This window comes from Heterodontus francisci, chromosome 14 (assembly GCF_036365525.1).
Source record: "Heterodontus francisci isolate sHetFra1 chromosome 14, sHetFra1.hap1, whole genome shotgun sequence".
Taxonomy (NCBI): domain Eukaryota; kingdom Metazoa; phylum Chordata; class Chondrichthyes; order Heterodontiformes; family Heterodontidae; genus Heterodontus; species Heterodontus francisci.
In genome coordinates this window covers 67,109,527-67,128,401 of record NC_090384.1, presented here as the reverse complement: position 1 = coordinate 67,128,401, position 18,875 = coordinate 67,109,527, and the positions used below count along the sequence as shown (strand labels likewise).

General features: G+C 40.4%; 1 protein-coding gene across 1 annotated transcript in view; it reads left to right on the top strand.

Annotated features, from left to right (window-relative positions):
• The window catches only part of LOC137377096 (low-density lipoprotein receptor-related protein 5-like), a 270,969-nt gene that overhangs the window by 196,365 nt on the left and 55,729 nt on the right, over nt 1-18,875 (top strand). The window contains exons 8-11 of the mRNA XM_068046392.1: nt 9,224-9,440; nt 14,506-14,795; nt 15,758-15,984; nt 17,830-18,014. Coding sequence (XP_067902493.1) covers nt 9,224-9,440; nt 14,506-14,795; nt 15,758-15,984; nt 17,830-18,014 — 919 coding nt within the window. The remainder of the gene's footprint in view (nt 1-9,223; nt 9,441-14,505; nt 14,796-15,757; nt 15,985-17,829; nt 18,015-18,875) is intronic.

The following is an 18,875-nucleotide window of genomic DNA, read 5'->3' as shown; positions in this document are numbered from 1 at the left end:
CACTCCTAATGTCACAAACCTCACCACACGGTAAAACATTGATAACATAGTCTTGCAAACTGTCGCAAAAGCTACCAGTGTAATATCTGATAAAATGGTTTGATACTGATAGCCCTAAACCAGTCAACTGATTTTTTTAACAAAGTTAACCAAACCCAAAAACTGGATTATAATCTTGAAATACAGTTGGATGACTAATGAAAAATTGACTATCACAAAGCTCACAGCTTGGCTTTCTTAGAAATCAAAGAGGGTCGGACCTTACTTAGAAATTAATAGTTATATAACCTTTCTTAGGAATCAAAGAGAATGGAACTTACTTAGAAATTAACAGTTATACAGCCCTATTTGGGAAATCAAGGGGGATGAACTTACTTACAGTTAAGGTAACACCCCCATATGTAGGGGATTAGTTATGCAACTTGAAAAACAGTATAAATATTGGAATACACATTGGATTTTGAGATTTGTTGGACTTGCTCCAACACCTCTCATGGTAAGGTACAACCACCTCCTTAACTGGGACGGAGGTATTTCGCTGACTCTGTAGTCTTATACGCAGGGATTTAAGGTAAATGTTACTTTAATAATTGATGGATGTCCTACTTAAAAATTACACTGTAACAATTTTTGGATTTAAAAATTGGATTCTCTACTAGAAATAAGATTATACTTCATCTCTTCCAAGAACTATTAACATTGCAATTGACTATCTCATCAACTGTGAATTGCATGTTTAGTTCTTTAATAAACTTTCATATAATTTAGAATTTATATTGTCTCACATAGTCTTCTGTATTGCTAGCTCATGAACCCATCGCCGTACACTCTTTAGCGGGGAGGTACATTACTGAGTAGAGATTCCCAAACCCTCATAATATCCGGGTTATTATAGTCTGGCTGAAACTTATTTCAGAGGCTGGAGGATGGTAATATTCTTAGCTGGTTCCTTTCTTTTAGAGAGAGTTAGATCAGTCGTTCAGATCCATTCATTGTCTTTGGGATCTGCCTTTCTCAACCTTAAGTTGAGAGTGATCATCTGAGAAGTACGCCTCATCTGTGATAGCCCCAAAAATGGGCTTGGATTATAATCCACCACAATACGTTTTGGCTTGTACTACCGTGCAGAATTTGTGGTTGTTGAATGAAGGGAATGTGTACCCTCATGTGATATGTCTCCTGGACCACCTGCTGTGCTGTCTTCTCTAGCCGCCATCCCTTGCTACACTCTCTACTCATCTTCTCATGCTCCACGGTACTCAATTCCTAGCCCACTCTGTACTTTTCAGCACCCCATTCCCACTGTGCACTGCTTCTTGCCCTCCCCTTCACTTTTCTCCTCACCTCCCCCACCCAGCCACACTTCCAGCTTTACTGTCTGCCTCTCTTTTCCTGTTCTCTGTTCCCTGGTTTCCCTCCCATTGTACAACAACAGCTTTCATTTATATAGCGCTTTTAACATAGTAAAACATCCCAAGACACTTCACAGGAACATTATCAAACAAAATTTGACATTGCACCAGATAAGGACAAATAGGTCATAGAGGTAGGTTTTAAGGAGTATCTGAAAAGGGAAATAGAGAGGCAGAGAGATTTGGGGAGGAATCCCTTCTAGACGGTCTCTACCCACTCATAAATATTCACCATGTGCTGTTTCACAAAAATTAATAAATTTAGTTACTTTTAAAGTATTCATTGCTGACAGTAATGGTTTTCCTTCTTCAAACCTTGTCGCTGAAGTGGATTTGGTGTTCAAGTAGCAAGTCCTGCTGCAGTCTGAATTGCCAATCTTGACTGGTGTCCAAGATAAAAGTTAGGTTTGTTCTGCAACCTTAAGACGTTTCTTGATAGAGCTGAGTGACCGTTCTGGGAAGAAGCATGAGCTAAAGCTTTAGGATTCTCAAGAGTGCAGGTGTTCACTGGAAAATGCTATTTGATACATTACAAGTACACAGATGCTTCTATTATCAGTAACTTGATTATTTTCTTGTAAGCTTGTCATAGTCAGGCCATTTGGCCCATCGTGTCCATGCCGGCCACCAAGCACCTATCTATTCTAATCCCATTTTCCAGCACTTGGCCCATAGTCTTGTTTGCTATGACGTTTCTACTGTTCATCTAAATACTTATTAAATGTTGTGAGAGTTCCTGCCTCTACCACCCCTTTAGGCAGTGCGTTCCAGATTCCAGCCACCCTCTGGGTGACAACATTTTTCCTCAAATCCCATCTAAACCTCATCCCTACCTTAAATCTATGCCCCCTGGTTATTGACAACTCCGCTAAGGGAAGAAGTTTCTTCCTATCTACCCTATCTATGCCTCTCATAATTTTGTGTACCTCAATCAGGTCCCCCCTCAGCCTTCTCTGTTCTAAGGGAAACAACCCTAGCCTATCCAGTCTCTGTTCATAGCTGAAATGCACCAGCCCAGGCAACATCTTGGTGAATCTTTTTTTTAATGTCTTTATTACATTAGGAAACTTATTTGCGATACAAAGTTTCTCACTGCAGTGAGAAACCAGGTCGGAGATTGATCAGATTTTTATAGTGATGTGGTTGTAAAAGAATTTTTATTGTGGCTAATTGTTTATTTACATATATGAGATGTTGTTTCATTGAAAGCTTATTTGCTTGCTTTCAACTGATTTATTACTGGTATTATTAATATCATTTATGAAATGGGATTTGAGCCAATCTGGTGCAACTATCACATGATTTTGCAATTTAAGTGCGATGCAAAAAGAGTACAGCCACAGATGTGCCATATCTTTATAATTCCTTTGATACTTGTTTATCAAAAGCTTGTCTGTTCCTATGTTTGTGATAACCACAGTGTTCAATGAAGAATACCTTTTGATCTTATTTCTTCAAAGTGGACGCCATCTGATGGAAGAGTATGCAATTCTGCACAATTCAGAGCGTTCCTGTGAAGAGGCTTGGGACACTTTACTATGATAAAAGTGCTATATAAATGCAAGTTGCTATTTTGGTACTCTGATGAGGTTTACTTGGTTGCACTGTCAGTACCTGAGCATGCTTGATGAGCATTTGAACTCGAACAGTTGGCCATCATAATAGCTGTGGGAAGAAAGATTCTTTTCAATAAAGCAGCTAGGATGCCTGACTAGTTTTGAGGTCAAACAACAATGGGTCAAATGGCTAGAATAACAGTACAGGTACTGTAAATGTATGTTTTCTTTTATAATACATAATTTACAGTTCTACCATCTTTTCCACTCCCTTGTGTGAGAGTATCATTTAATTTAGAACACTGGTGCCAATAGTGGCCCAACTTTGGTGGCATGAATAAGGTAAATGAGGTGGCACTTCCGCCTCTCAATGTGCTACGCCCCACTTAAAGAGGTGTTTCCACTGGCAGCGAGATAAGCATTCCCACTAGAGATAAAGATCATTATCTTTCCTGGCTGCTGATAGTCCAAGGATGTGCTTTTTGTTTCTTTGCTGTATAGGCCTTTCCCAGCTTTTGTAAAAGTTTCAACACCCAGATATTTAAGCATTTGCATATGCAAAGTTATTCATATTGTGTCCTAAGGCCTATGATTCACTGTGCAATATAAACTGTATGGTTTCATATCGGAGTGCTTGGAGCAATATTGCTATGGTTTCAAGAAGAAGTTGTGCAGTATAAATTGATCTAGTATTAACAGCAAGAATAATCACTGTTCACAATGCTGAACTTTGGCTAATAGTCATTTGCGGCACAGCAGGAGGCAAATATTTTAAGGGAATCTGTTCTAATATTTTTAATTTCTTGCTCAACTTGTTTATTAATACAAGGAAAGAAAGACTTGCATTTATGTAGTGCCTTTCACAACCTCAGGACATTCCAAAGCATTTTATAACTTTGAAGTACTTTTGAGGTGTAGTCATGAATGTAACAAAACACAGCAGCCAATTTGTACACAGCAAGGTCTCCCAAAAACAGCAATCAAATAAATGACCAGATCATCTGTTTTTGGTGCAGGTTGGCCAAGACATTGGGAGACCTGTCCTGCTCTTTTACGGCCATTTAAGAGAGCTGTTGCTGCCTCAAGTTTAACATCTCATACAATCAGATAGCACCTGAAACAATGCAACACTCCCTCCATACTAAATTGTCAACTGAAGTTATATGCTCAAGTCTCTGGACTGGGGCTTGAACGCACAACCTACTGACTCTAAAATAAGCATGCTACTACTGAACTAAAGCTGACACGTTGATAAGGGGATAATGGTAGTCATAGTGTTATACAGCACAGAAACAGGCCCTTCGGCCCATCGTGTCCGTGCTGGCCATCAAGCACCTATCTATTCTAATCCCATTTTCCAGCACTTGGCCCGTAGCCTTGTATGCTATGGCGTTTCTACTGCTCATCTAAATACTTCTTAAATATTGTGAGGGTTCCTGCCTCTACCACCCCTTCAGGCAGTATGTTCCAGATTCCAGCCACCCTCTGAGTGAAAACATTTTTCCTCAAATCCCCTCTAAACCTCCTGCCCCTTACCTTAAATCTATGCCCCCTGGTTATTGACCCCTCCGCTAAGGAAAAAAGTTTCTTCCTATCTACCTTATCTGTGCCCTTCATAATATTGTATACCTCAATCAGGTCCCCCCTCAGCCTTCTCTGCTCTAAGGAAAACAACCCTAACCTGTCCAGTCTCTGTTCGTAGCTGAAATGCACCAGCCCAGGCAACATCCTGGTGAATCTCCTCTACACCCTTTCCAGTGCAGTCACATCCTTCCTATAGTGTGGTGCCCAAAACTGTACACAGTACTCCAGCTGTGGCCTAACTAGCGTTTTATACAGCTCCATCATAATCTCCCTTCTCTTATATTCTATGCCTCGGCTGGTAAAGGGAAGTATCCCATATGCCTTCTTAACCACCTTATCTACCTGTGCTGCTGCCATCAGTGATCTATGGACAAGTACACCAAGGTCCCTCTGACCCTCTGTACTTCCTAGGGTCCTACCACCCATTGTATATTCCCTTGCCTTGTTAGTCCTCCCAAAATGCATCACCTCACACTTTTCAGGATTAAATTCCATTTGCCACTGCTCCGCCCATCTTACCAGCCCATCTATATTGTCCTCTAATCTAAGGCTTTCCTCCTCACTATTTACGACATCACCAATTTTCGTCTCATCTGCGAACTTACTGATCATACCTCCTACATGCACATCTAAATCATTAATGTACACTACAAACAGCAAGGGTCCCAGTACCGATCTCTGTGGTACACCACGGGTCAGAGGCTTCCAATCACAAAAACAACCCTCGACCATCACCCTCTGCTTCCCATCACTTAGCCAATTTTGGATGCAATTTGCCAAATTTCCCTTGATCCCATGGGCTCTTACCTTCTTAACCAATCTCCCATGTGGGACCTTATCAAAAGCCTTACTGAAGTCCATATAGACTACTTCAACTGCTTTACCCTCATCTACACGTCTAGTCATCTCCTCGAAAAATTCAATCAAGTTGTTAGACATGATCTCCCCCTGACAAAGCCATGCTGACTATCCTTGATTAATCCCTGCCTCTCCAAGTGGAGATTAATCCTGTTCCTCCGAATTTTTTCCAACTGTTTCCCTACCACTGATGTTAGACTCACTGGCCTGTAATTACCTGGTTTATCCCTGCTATCTTTCTTGAATAATGGTGCCACATTCGCTGTCCTCCAGTCCTCTGGCACCTCTCCTGTGGCCTGAGAGCATTAAAAAATTTATGTCAGAGCCCCTGCTATCTCCTCCCTTGCCTCACATAACAGCCTGGGATATATCTCATCTGGATCTGAGGATGTATCCACTTTTAAGACCACTAAAACCGCAAATACCTCCTCCCTTTTAATGCTAATTTGTTCGAGTATATCACAATCCCCCTCCCTGATCGCTACACCTACATCGTCCTTCTCCATAGTGAACACAGATGAAAAGTAATCATTTAAAACCTCACCTACATCCTCCGGCTCCACACACACAGATTGCCACTTTGGTTGCTAATGGGCCGTACTCTTTCTCTGGTTATCCTCTTGCCTTTAATATACTTATAAAACACCTTGGGATTTTCCTTTAAGTACCCCCCTACACTTTTTATACTCCTCTAGGGCCTCTACTGTTTTCAGCGCTCTGAATCTGCCATAAGCCTCCTTTTTTTTCCTGATCCAATCCTCTATATCCCTTGACATCCAGGGTTCCCTGGACTTGTTGGTCCTACCCTTCACCTTTACCGGAACATGTTGGCCCTCAACTCTCACTATTTCCTTTTTGAATGTCTCCCACTGGTCTGATGTGGACTTTCCTACAAGTAGCTGCTCCCAGTCCACTTTGGCCAGATCCTGTTTTATCATATTGAAATTGACCTTCCCCCAATTCAGTACCTTTATTTCTGGTCCATCCTTGTCCTTTTCCATAACTACCTTAAATCTTACAGAGTTATGGTCACTATCTCTGAAATGCTCCCCCACTGACACTTCTGACACTTGTCCGGCTTCATTCCCGAGGATTAGGTCCAGTACCACGCCTTCCCATGTAGGACTTTCTACGTACTGGCTCAAAAAGCTCTCCTGGGTGCACTTTAAGAATTCAGCCCCCTTTAAGTCTTTTGCACTAAGATTATCCCAGTTAATATTGGGGAAGTTGAAATCCCCTACTTTTATTACCCTATTACTTTTACACCTCTGTGAGATTTGCCTACATATCTGCTCCTCTGTCTCTCCCTGACTGTTTGGAGGCCTGTAGTATACTCCCAGCCAAGTGATTGCCCCCTTTTTGTTTTTAAGTTCTACCAATATGGCCTCATTTGAAGAACCTTCTAAGATATCATCCCTCCTTACTGCAGTAATTGACTCCTTGATCAATAGTGCAAGGCTACCTCCTCTTTTACACCCCCCCCCCCCCCCCACCACCCTGTCACGCCTGAAGATTCTATACCCTGGAATATTGAGCTGCCAGTCCTGCCCTTCCCTCAACCATGTCTCTGTGATAGCAATAATATCATATTCCCATGTGTTAATCAATGCCCTCAATTCATATGCCTTACTTGTAAGACTCTTTGTGTTAAAATAGCTGCAATCCAGCCTTGCATTATTCACTTGTGCCTTAACAGGTCTATATTTGCTCTGCGTTCCAGATTGACTCAGTTTCTCTTCTGTATTTGGCTGTGCATCTCCCCCTACTGTACCTCCACTCTGTATCCCATCCCTCTGCCAAATTAGTTTAAACCACCACCCCCCCCCCCCCCCCCTCCCCGCAACAGCACTAGCAAACCTCCCTGCAAGAATGTTGGTCCCGTTCCGGTTCAAGTGCAACCCAGCCAACTTGTACAGGCCCCACCTTCGCCAGAAACAGTCCCAGTGATCCAGGAAACTAAAGCCCTCCCTCCTGCACCAAGTCTTCAGCTACACATTCATCTGCTCTATCCTCCTATTCCTATACTCACTAGCACATGGCACCAGGAGTAATCCAGAGATTAAAACCTTTGAAATCCTGCTTTTTAATCTGCTACCTAGCTCCCTAAATACTTGTTGCAGGACTTCATCCCTCTTTCTACCTATGTCATTGTACCAATGTGAACCACGACCTCTGACTGTTCATCCTCCCCCTTCAGAATGTCCTGCAGGTGCTCTGTGACATCCTTGACCAGCACCAGGGAGGCAACATACCATCCTGGAGTCACCTTTGCGGCCACAGAAACGCCTATCTGTACCTCTTACGATAGAATGCCCTATCACTATAGCTCTCCCCTCCTGTGCAGCTGAGCCACCCGTAGTGCCACAGACTTGGCTGTTGCTGCTTTTCCCTGAGAAGCTTTCTTCCCCCAACAGTATCCAAAGCAGAAAATCTGTTAGAGAGGGAGATGGACCCAGGGGACTCCTGCACTACCTGCCTAGTTCTTCTACTCTGCCTGGCAGTCACCCGTTCCCTTTTTGCCTGAGCAGTCTTTACCTGCGGTGTGACCATCTCCCTGTACATGCTATCCACGATGATCTCAGCCTCGCGGATGCTCCACAGTGTCCCCAGCCACCGCTCTAGATCCAAAATGCGGAATTTGAGTAGCTGCAGCTGGAGACGCTTCCTGCACACATGTTCACCATGGACACTGGAAGTGTCCCTGACTTACCACATATTTTTTCAAGGTAGAAGTTGAAATACAGCATTTGTAAGAATGCTTGAAGAATTTGTTACATCCTAAGAGTGTGACTATCAACGGCAGTTCATTAATAGTAGTCTGCTCTTTCATGTGCCTTTCTCGTGTACCTGCTAGATGAGTATTTGATAATGTAAGATTTAAATGACTTCTGTTGGTTGTATGTACTTGGTAGGGGAAGCCTAGCTGAACATGGTACTCCTCATTCAACCTTTCTGTTTTTCACTCCTTTCAATTACCTCTTTATTCTTCTAAATTCTACATTTTGGTATGCATCCAGAATTGAAGTTGAGGCGTGTTGAACTTTGTTCTGTTTCAGATGAACAAAGTTTACAGGTTCTGAACATGGAGCAGTATGAAGACTTGTGTGCTGTAACTGCATTATGAATTCGACAAATTTCACTCCCTTGTGCAATTGAGGTTTAACAGTGGGAATTACATATGCTTCCTGTATATGAACTTATTGAGAATTTTTCCTTCCTCCACAAAGATTTTGTAATAATATACAAAAATAATTGGCTTCTGAGCATTTGGAACTTGACATTGGATTGGAGCCTTGTACTTCTAGTCAAATGAGGCGTACCAGCCTCCCAATGGGCAGTAGTGGGCCCCACCAGGTCAGTTAATGAAGCATGCTGAGCTGCCAAAGAATAACAAGACTTTTCGGGACCAACATCTTTAATTAGTTGAAATGTATTAATCAAGTAACTATACCATGGGATTGTAGGTCATAGTTTGACTTGTTCTGGTTAGAATTCATTTTATTCTTCTTGGTTGCACTATATATTACACAATGTAACGTATCTCTTTCTCTCCTTCTACACCACAGGTCAGTTTTAGGTTGCTGCAAAAAATGTCATAATTTCTGGATTTTCTATATTCTTTCTTTCCCAAACTGAAAATGACCATATAGAAAAAATTGCTGATTTCTAAATATGCAAGTCAAATCTGCTAGGAATATCATCAAAAAATAATTTCACACTGTGGACATGCCTCGCTGGTATTTGACTGTCTGTAAGGCAGGTCCTTCCCCATTGATATTCAAATCTTCTCTGAATTGGTTTTCTCTTAAACAGGTGATCAATGTGGATGGAACTGATCGGAGGACACTGGTGGAAGATAAGCTTCCTCACATATTTGGATTCACTTTGTTGGGCGATTACATCTACTGGACTGACTGGCAGAGACGAAGCATTGAACGCGTTCATAAGCACCGTGCAGAGAGAGAAATCATCATTGATCAGCTACCTGACCTTATGGGACTGAAAGCAACAAGAGTAACAAAAGCATTTGGTTTGTAATCTTGGAGGATCTGCATCCACCCTGAGCATTATTTGAGCTTGTAAAAAGAAAAATAAGTCATGGTTCCCTTTCATTATTGTTGACCACTTTTCGAAATTGCTTGTGTGCATATTGTTACGACCTCAGTAGAGACTGTTAACTTTAAAACAAGAGATATGAACTCTCAGACCGATAAAAGAATTACACAATAAGATTTCACGTTTTAAGGCTTTTACTATAACGACTAAATTAAAAAGCAACATTAACTAAACAGCACTTATCAGGTAGCTAATACACTAAATTACAGAGAAAGGTACTTCCCATTGACTTATTAACACATTCGAAAAGCCCACACTGCATTTATAAGTTACACAGTGTTCCCATCAAAAAGGTACCCTTGCAGTTAAAAGTTCCAAACTCCTCCCAGTTGCAACAAGATTGTTGAGTTGGATCTCCTAAGGTCCGTCTCAAAACTAATGTCCTCTTCGCTCACTTCTCCCGAGCACATTTGACTGGTCTTCTGTTAATAAGGCAATCTCTGGTGACCCCATTGTTCTTTTCTCCTGCAAACCTTAACTTTCAAATCAGATATAAGTCTGAGCAGCCTTTTGCTGTATGGTGATCTGAGAGCAGTTGTCTCTCTCTCTCTCTCTCTCTCTCTCTCTCTGTCTCTCTCTCTGTCTGTCTCTCTGTCTGTCTGTCTGTCTCTCTGTCTGTCTGTCTCTCTCTCTCTGTCTGTCTCTCTGTCTGTCTCTCTCTGTCTGTCTCTCTGTCTCTCTCTGTCTCTGTTTCACAGCTCTGCTTGCTGGTCTTCCTTTCTTCCTCTCAGCTTCCAGACCCAGGAAAGCCTGTTGAATTTATCTAAATCCAAAGTCATTAATCATTTGCTTTTATAATTCTCAGAGTCCATAAGGCTGACCATAGCAAAACCACCTAGGCCTTCCTTTGATTTCAGTTGTTAAAAATTGCAACTTGAATTTGCATTTTAGAGCCCTTGACTCCCTCTTTAAGTCTGAGAGCGAAACCCATTGTCCTTTAGGCGTTACAACCTAGCACCCTGCTTTCAAAAGGGTCTATGATCTGGCTTCCTTGTTTTCATGATAACCAAGATTGACTTGGGGCAGAATTGGTGTGAGGTCACATGTCTCCTCCGAATGTCCATTTTACACTGCATTAAAGATCACAATTTTTAAAACATGACCATTCTACAAGGTTCAGCATTCATAACAATATACGTCAGTACAATCAGATCTTGTCCTCACCTGTGATGTCTTGAAAGTTAAATATCCTGCCAACAATTAATGTCTGGACAAACACGTGAAGAATAATCACTTAAGCAAGGTGCTAGAACAGACGAACATAGGAGTAGGCCACTCGGCCCCTTGGGCCTGCTCCGCGATTCAATAAGTTCATGGCTGAACTGATTACTCCACATTTTCAGCTACCCCCAATAACCTTTCGCCCCCTTGCTTATCAAGAATCTATGTACCTCTGCCTTAAACATATTCAAAGACTCTGCTTCCACCACCTTTTGAGGAAGAGAATTCCAAAGATTCACGACCCTCTGAGAGAAAATATTTCTCCTCATCTCTGTTTTAAATGAGCGACCCCTTATTTTTAAACAGTGACCCCTAGTTCAAGATTCTCCCACAAGGGAAACATCCTTTCCACATCTACGGCACAGTGGCGCAGCGGTTAGCACCGCAGCCTCACAGCTCCAACGACCCGGGTTCAATTCTGGGTACTGCCTGTGTGGAGTTTGCAAGTTCTCCCTGTGTCTGCGTGGGTTTCTTCCGGGTGCTCCGGTTTCCTCCCACATGCCAAAGACTTGCTGGTTGATAGGTTAATTGGCCTTTATAAATTGCCCCTAGTATAGGTAGGTGGTAGGGAAATATAGGGACAGGTGGGGATGTGGTAGTAATGTGGAATTAGTGTAGGATTAGTATAAAATGGGTGGTTGATGGTCGGCACAGACTCGGTGGGCCGAAGGGCCTGTTTCAGTGCTGTATCTCTAAACTCAACTAAACTAAACTACCCTGCCTAGACCCCTCAGGATCTTATATGTTTCAATCAGGTTGCCTCTTACTCTTCTAAATTCCAAGCGAATACAAGCCTAGCAGTCTAATCTTTCCTCATAAGACAGCCCGCCCATTCCAGGTATTAGTCTAATAAACCTTCTTTGTACTGCCTCCAACGCATTTACATCCTTCCTTAAATAAGGAGACCAGTACTGTACACAGTACTCCAGATGTGCTCTCACTAATGCCCTGTATAGTCGAAGCATAACCTCCCTACTTCTGTATTCAATTCCCCTCGCGATAAACGATAACATTCTAATAGCTTTCCTAATTACGTGCTGTACCTGCGTACTATTGCGATTCATGCACGAGAACACTCAGATCCCTCTGCATCTCAGAGCTCTGCAGTCTCTCACCTTAAATAAAATGCTTCTTTTTTATTCTTCCTGCCAAAGTGGACAACTTCACACTTTCCCACATTATACTCCATTTGCCAGGTCTTTGCCCACTCACGTAACCTATCCATATCTCATTGTAGCCCCTTTATGTCCTCTTCACAAGTTACTTTCCTACCTATCTTTGTGTCATCAGCAAATTTAGCAACCATACCTTCGGTCCTTTCATCCAAGTCATTTATATAAATTGTAAAAAGTTCAGGCCCCAGCGCAGATCCCTGGGGCACACCACTCGTTACATCTTGCCAACCAGAAAATGACTCATTTATGTCTACTCTCTGTTTCCTGTTAGCTAGCCAATCTTCTATTCATGCCAATGTTACCCCCTACACCATGAGCTTTTATTTTCTGCAATAACCTTTGATGTGGCACCTTTTCAAATGCCTTCTGGAAATCTAAGTACAATACATCCACCGGTTCCCCTTTATCCATAGCACATGTAATTCCCTCAAAGAACTCCAGTAAATTGATTAAACTTGATTTCCCTTTCACAAAACCATGTTGACTCTGCCTTATTACCTTGAATTTTTCTAAGTGCCCTGCTATAACATCCTAAATAATAGCTTCTAACATTTTCCCTAAGACAGATGTTAAGCTAACTGGCCTATAGTTTCCTGCTTTCTGTCTCCCTTTTTGAATAAAGGAGTTACATTCGCTACTTTTCAATCTAACGTAACCTTCCCGAATCTAGGGAATTTTGGAAAATTAAAACTAGTATCAACTCTCTCACTAGCCACTTCTTTTAACACTCTAGGATAAAGTCCATCAGGACCCGGGGTCTTGCCAGCCCACAGCTCCAACAATTTGTTCAATTCCACTTCCCTGGTGATTGTAATTTTCTTGAGTTCCTCCCTCCCGTCCATTTCCTGACTTACGGCCAATGCTGGGATGATACTTGTATCCTCAGTAGTGAAGACCGATGCAAAATACCTGTTCAATTCATCTGCCTTCTCCTTATTATCCATTATTAGTTCCCCAGCCTCACTTTCTATAGGACCAATGCTCATTTTGTTAACTCTTCTTTTTAAATATCTATAGAAACTCTTGCTATCTGTCTTTATATTTCTAGCTAGCTTTCTCTCGTACTCTTAATTTTACTTTCTTTATCAATCTTTTAGTCATTCTTTGCTGTTCTTTATATTCTGTCCAATCTTCTGACCTGCCTCCCGTCTTTGTGCAATTATATGCTTTTTCTTTAAGTTTGATACTATCTTTAACTGTTTTAGTTAACCACGGATGGCGGGTCCCACCCTTGGAATTTTTCTTTCTTGTTGAAGTGTATCTATTCTGTGTATTCTGAAATATCCCCTTAAATGTTCGCCACTGCATCTCTATTGACCTATCCCTTAACCTAATTTGCCAGTTCACCTTCACTAGCTCTGCTTTCACGCCTTAAAATACTAGTCTTGGACCCACTCTTTTCTCCCTCAAACTGAATGTAAAATTCAGTCATATTATGATCGCTGCTACCTAGGGGGACCTTAACTATGAGGTCATTAATTAACCCTATCTCGTTGCACAATACCAGGTCTAGTATAGCCTGCTCTCTGGCTCCAGAACATACTGTTCCAAGAAATTATCCCAAATTATACTTATGTCCATCTGATTTTTCCAGTCTATATGTAGGTTAAAATCCCCCCTAATTATCGCTATACCTTTCTGTCAAACTCATTATTTCTTCCTTTATACCCCATCCTACAGTGTGGTTAATGTTAGGTGCCCTGTACTCCATTCCCACAAGTGACTTCTTGCCTTTATGATTTCTCATCTCTACCCAAACTGCTTCTACATCCTGGTTTCCTGAATTTAGGTCATCCCTCTCTATTGCGCTAGTACCATCATTAATTAGCAGAGCTACCCCTCCACCTTTTCCTAGCTTCCTGTCCTTCCTAAATGCCATGTACCCTTCAATATTCAGGTCCCAATCTATTTCATCCTGCAGCCATGTCTCTGTAATGGCTATCAGATCATACTTATTTATTTCTATTTCTGCTCTCAGTTCATCTGTTCTGCTTCAAATGCTATGTGCATTCAGATACAGAGCCTTTAGTTTTGTCGTTTTATTATTTTTGTAACCTCTAGCCTTATCTGTTGATTTACAGTTAGATTTGTACGCTCTCTCCCTTCCCGTGACAGTCTGTTTATCATTTCCCATGTTAATACCTTTCCCTCTTGCCTTGTCTCTACTCGTTGATTTACCATATCTTCCCAAATTTGATCCCTTGCCCCCACTATTCAGTTTAAAACCCTCCCTGCTTCCCTAGTTGTGTGGCTTGCTAGAAAGCTCTTGGCATCTGTGAAACTATACTACAGTATGAGTCATGGGTTCAGGAGAGGAGGAGAAGCAAATAGCTTGCGTCTGCCTAAAATGTTTCCTATGCAGATTTCAATCTGTAGAGTGCTTCACCAATATGTTAATAAATGTACTTCACATAGACAAAGAGATCTGCTTCTTATGTCAGCCTGACAACTATTTACAGACATGCACTCTCACCACCACAACATGACTGCAATATTTAACCTTGTGCTGCTATTTGTCCTTTATACCTTTTTTATTATAATCAGTTCTATAAATAATGGTATTTTTGTATGTTGCCATCACAGGAGCAAACCCTTGTTCGAAAAATAACGGTGGCTGCAGCCACCTATGTTTGTACGTGCCTCAGGGTCCACGCTGTGCCTGTCCAATGGGCCTGGAGTTAATAAGGGACATGAAAACCTGCATTGTACCTGAAGCCTTCCTGCTGTTCTCCAGTAGAGCAGATATCCGTAGAATTTCCTTGGAGACCAACAACAATGATGTGGCAATTCCATTAACAGGGGTGAAGGAAGCATCTGCTCTCGATTTTGATGTATCTGATAATAGAATTTACTGGACAGACATTAGTTTGAAGGTACTGAACAGTAATCAGTTCCAAAAATAGCTGGTTAAATAGTTTTTAATGTGTTTAAGAAGCGGCTTCTCTTTGAAATGGATCAGTGAAAACAAGGAGTGGAGTTAGATAAATTGGCTTATGCAGAGAAAAAACACTGCGCAGACTTGATGGACTGACTGGCCTGCTTCTGCATTGTAGCATTCAATGATTTTATAAGAAACATGAGCAAAAATGTGGGTTTAGCAAGTCTTTTACATGTGAGGTCACTGTTAATTAAATTGACAAATTATATGCGTGTGTTTGCGTGTATGGTACATGTATGAGTTAAATTTACCTTTAATATTTAATTGAAATAATACATACTTCATGTATTTAATTTAGATTTACAATTTTAGGACTGGGTATCTTTCTTAGTGGAAAGATATACTTTGTCAGAGGAATACCAGAAACAGCTTTGCAAATATGAGGAGTGTTTTTATAATGTAGAAACTATGTAACAGAAACTTTCTTGCTAGCTCAAATAGTTCTTTTGAAGCCAACATGAAACATCAAATTGAAAAATAAACCGAACACTTCTCTAGGATTTATAACACCGTTCTAATTGAGAATTTCTGATATTGCAAAACATTTACATTCCATACAGATAAATAAATGTTTAATTTGATGTGCAATTTTATGATTTATATAAATTAATGAAATGAGAAGTAAAAATCCATTAAAATGCAAATTTTTTGAGGAAAGGTAAAGGAGCCTTGAAGTAGCGCTTTATTCATGAGACTTTTCTGTTCACAAGAAACATTAGACTGATTTTGTTTCGCTTTCTATAGAAAAGACACAAAGATTTGAAACTTTATGATGGTGAATTAGCTTAATAATTATTTGCTTGTAGATGATGTATTCAAAGTAAAATGAAATGAACTCTGCTTGTTTGACACATGCGAGACGTTTGTATCATTTTATACTATTTTCTTCTCCCATAGACCATTAGTCGTGCTTTCATGAATGGAAGCTCTGTTGAGCATGTGATTGAGTTTGGTCTTGATTACCCAGAAGGAATGGCAGTAGACTGGTTGTCAAAAAACCTCTACTGGGCAGACACAGGCACCAATCGAATTGAAGTGGCACGGCTGGATGGGCAATATCGACAGGTTTTGGTATGGAAAGAGTTGGACAATCCACGAGCTTTGGCTCTTGATCCTTCTGATGGGTAAGGGAAAATCTGAGTATAATAAAGTATTACACATTCTAAAGATTGAGAAGTTTCATGTTAACCAAGGGTATCACAAACATGATTGCAGGCTTGAAGGTAAACCATATCCCTTTGGATTACAGAAGTGACATTGCAAGACTTATGACATTCACATTTCTGATTTATTGGGTCATAATTTATCACTAAAGCCTTAAGTCAGTATGTTGTGTTTATGTACCTGTTAAGGTGAACTGAAGTTGGTTGATTAGTAATCATGTAAGATAAATGTTATCAAGCTCCAATGAAGATTGCAATGTTGAAAATATAGCAAATAAAACATTAAGGGATTTTGTTATGAACACTTAGCCAAAAGTGTTTTGACATACAGTTAAACTGTTTATGTATGGGTGTTTTGTCCATTATAAATAGTTATCTGATTTATGTCGCGAGGCACAGCTAACATAAAAAGTTAAATGCAGGGTTCAATTTGTACATACTGTGAGTAGCAGCTATAAGTTATAACATAGCTGCCCATTGCAGCTATATTTTGAGCAGGTTTGGAATTAGCTGTAGTTTCCTGGGAGGATTAGCTAAATTTGAGCTGTATCAGGATTCAGGCTCAACTGTAGTACACTGAGAAGATAAGCTGATCGAGCTCCTGTTTAGCTCAACCCTCAGCATGCTAAAGTTGATCTTGAATCCCAAATCAGTTAATTATAGCAAAACTTAATTGTTCGGTTAGAACTGCATGAGCAAATGTGGCAGATGTAAACAGCAATTCATTATATTCAGATCCGATGGAAGTGTAGTCAGTTGTACTTTCTAACCTTTTTCCGAAGACACAGCTGGATAAGGAGAACACTAAATTGGTTTCATCAAAGACCTTCTGGCCCAAAGTGTTTACAGACTCTGGAAATAAGAATTAGTTCAAATGTTAGGCCCTTGAATGATGTACTTAAACTGTTATTAAATCCCGATTATTAAGTGCTTTTGAAAATGTTCTGTGAAATGATTTAGGCAATCCACTTCTTACTGGATACAGGATACACAAAACTACAGAGGCTTAAATATATAATTGAGACTTATACTTCCATATTGGGGAGTACTTCGTTGCCTTGTACCACCTTTCAGATAAGATGTTAAGCCAAGACACTGTCACTTCTCTTGGATAAAAGTAAAAGTTCCCATTGTATTTTTCAAAGAGGAGCATGGGAGTTCTCCCAGTGTGCTGGCAAACATTTATCCCAAAACTTACAAAAACAGATCTTGTCATTTATCTCTTTATTGTTTATGGGACTTTACTGGGCACAAATGGCTGCCATGTTTGCCTGCATTGTAAGGGTGTCGTGTAAGGGGCTGTACAAGTGCAAGTTCTTTCTATCTTCTTTAGCAATGCCAAAAGGAAGTGGAAACATTCACATTGCTTCAGCAGAAGATGCTCTTCTGAGATTGGATTTGAGGCAGCATGTTGGTAACTTGATGCTTATACTGGGTATCCATCACTAACCTCAGTTATTCCCAGCACTAACGCCTATTATTGTAAACTCAAACAATTACTACTTCCACTTCTAAACAAGAGAAACAAAATTCTTCTAATAATTTTCTATGTTTATACATCAACTGCCATTGAAAACAAATACTTCTGTGAGATTTATGAAATAAAATGGTTTCTCTGAGTTCTTCTGTTGTATGAATATGAAACCTGATGAATTTTTGAACTACGAAAATGTTTAGTCTCCAAAACATTGTTTTTATTTATAAGAAGAACAGGCTGTTATGACAATGCAGGATCTTTTGTAGAAGTGATGTGTTCTCCCCCCACACCCCTGCCCAAGTGTTTTGATTACTGTTTCCCTACATTAGATACATGTATTGGACTGAATGGGGTGGTAAACCAAGAATTGTTCGCGCCCACATGGATGGCACAAATAGTGCTCCTCTGGTGGACAGAGTGGGGCGTGCCAATGGACTTACTATTGACTATGCAGAGAAGAGACTCTATTGGACTGATCTGGATACATCAATGATTGAATCTTCAAATATGCTAGGTAAGAGGAAATTCCAGACTTGGTTTTGAGGTAACTTTTGAATAAGAGCTTTGATCTGTCACTATTATTTACTCTTTAAATTTGGAACATATGGTCTTATGAAAGGTCCTGTGTGGATTTTGGCTGATGATAAACTTTTTTTAATGTGCTTTTTTGAGATATTGCCTTGAAGAAAACAGCTATACATCTTTAATTCAAAGTTTTTTACATACCATATTGTCTTTTGGGGCCAACTATTCACAGCAATGTCATTTTAAATTTGATATTCTCCAACAGTATATGTGGGAGTTATGTCATCTCCCAAATAATGTGCTTCTGAACTTGGGGCCACTAGCTGTTGTTGCAGTTCTTGTATGACTATGATTGTGACTCAGAAAGTACGTCATATAGTTTTTCTTGGATAATTCCTTGGAAAATCTTTTCCATTTCAAAAAAAAATTCTATATTCTGTTCCAATCACAAAATTGACTTGTAATTTTTTCAGCATGTTTCTCCTACTTTCCTCAGCTGATGTTTTCTTTTAAGGTAACTAATGTTATTGTTTTCATGCTTGGTAATCTTGAAAAGATGCAAATCTCAAAATCTCTAGGATTCTAACGAGATATAGTATTCTATCTTTATACTGGCCACATTACTGATAGCAACGATGTGAGAGGAAAGCTTCGGTTACATGCCTGCTCACATCAACGTTATACGGAAAACAGTCAAACTCAAATACTAACATGACATTTTGCTTTCCACCCTCCAACTGAGGTCAGTTTCTTTGGATTAAGAGGTGATGGAACAGTCAGCTGCTTTCAATGCGTTGTACTGCAATTGCATTGCTTTAAAGAACAAATCAATTGAAACCATGGCTTTTGA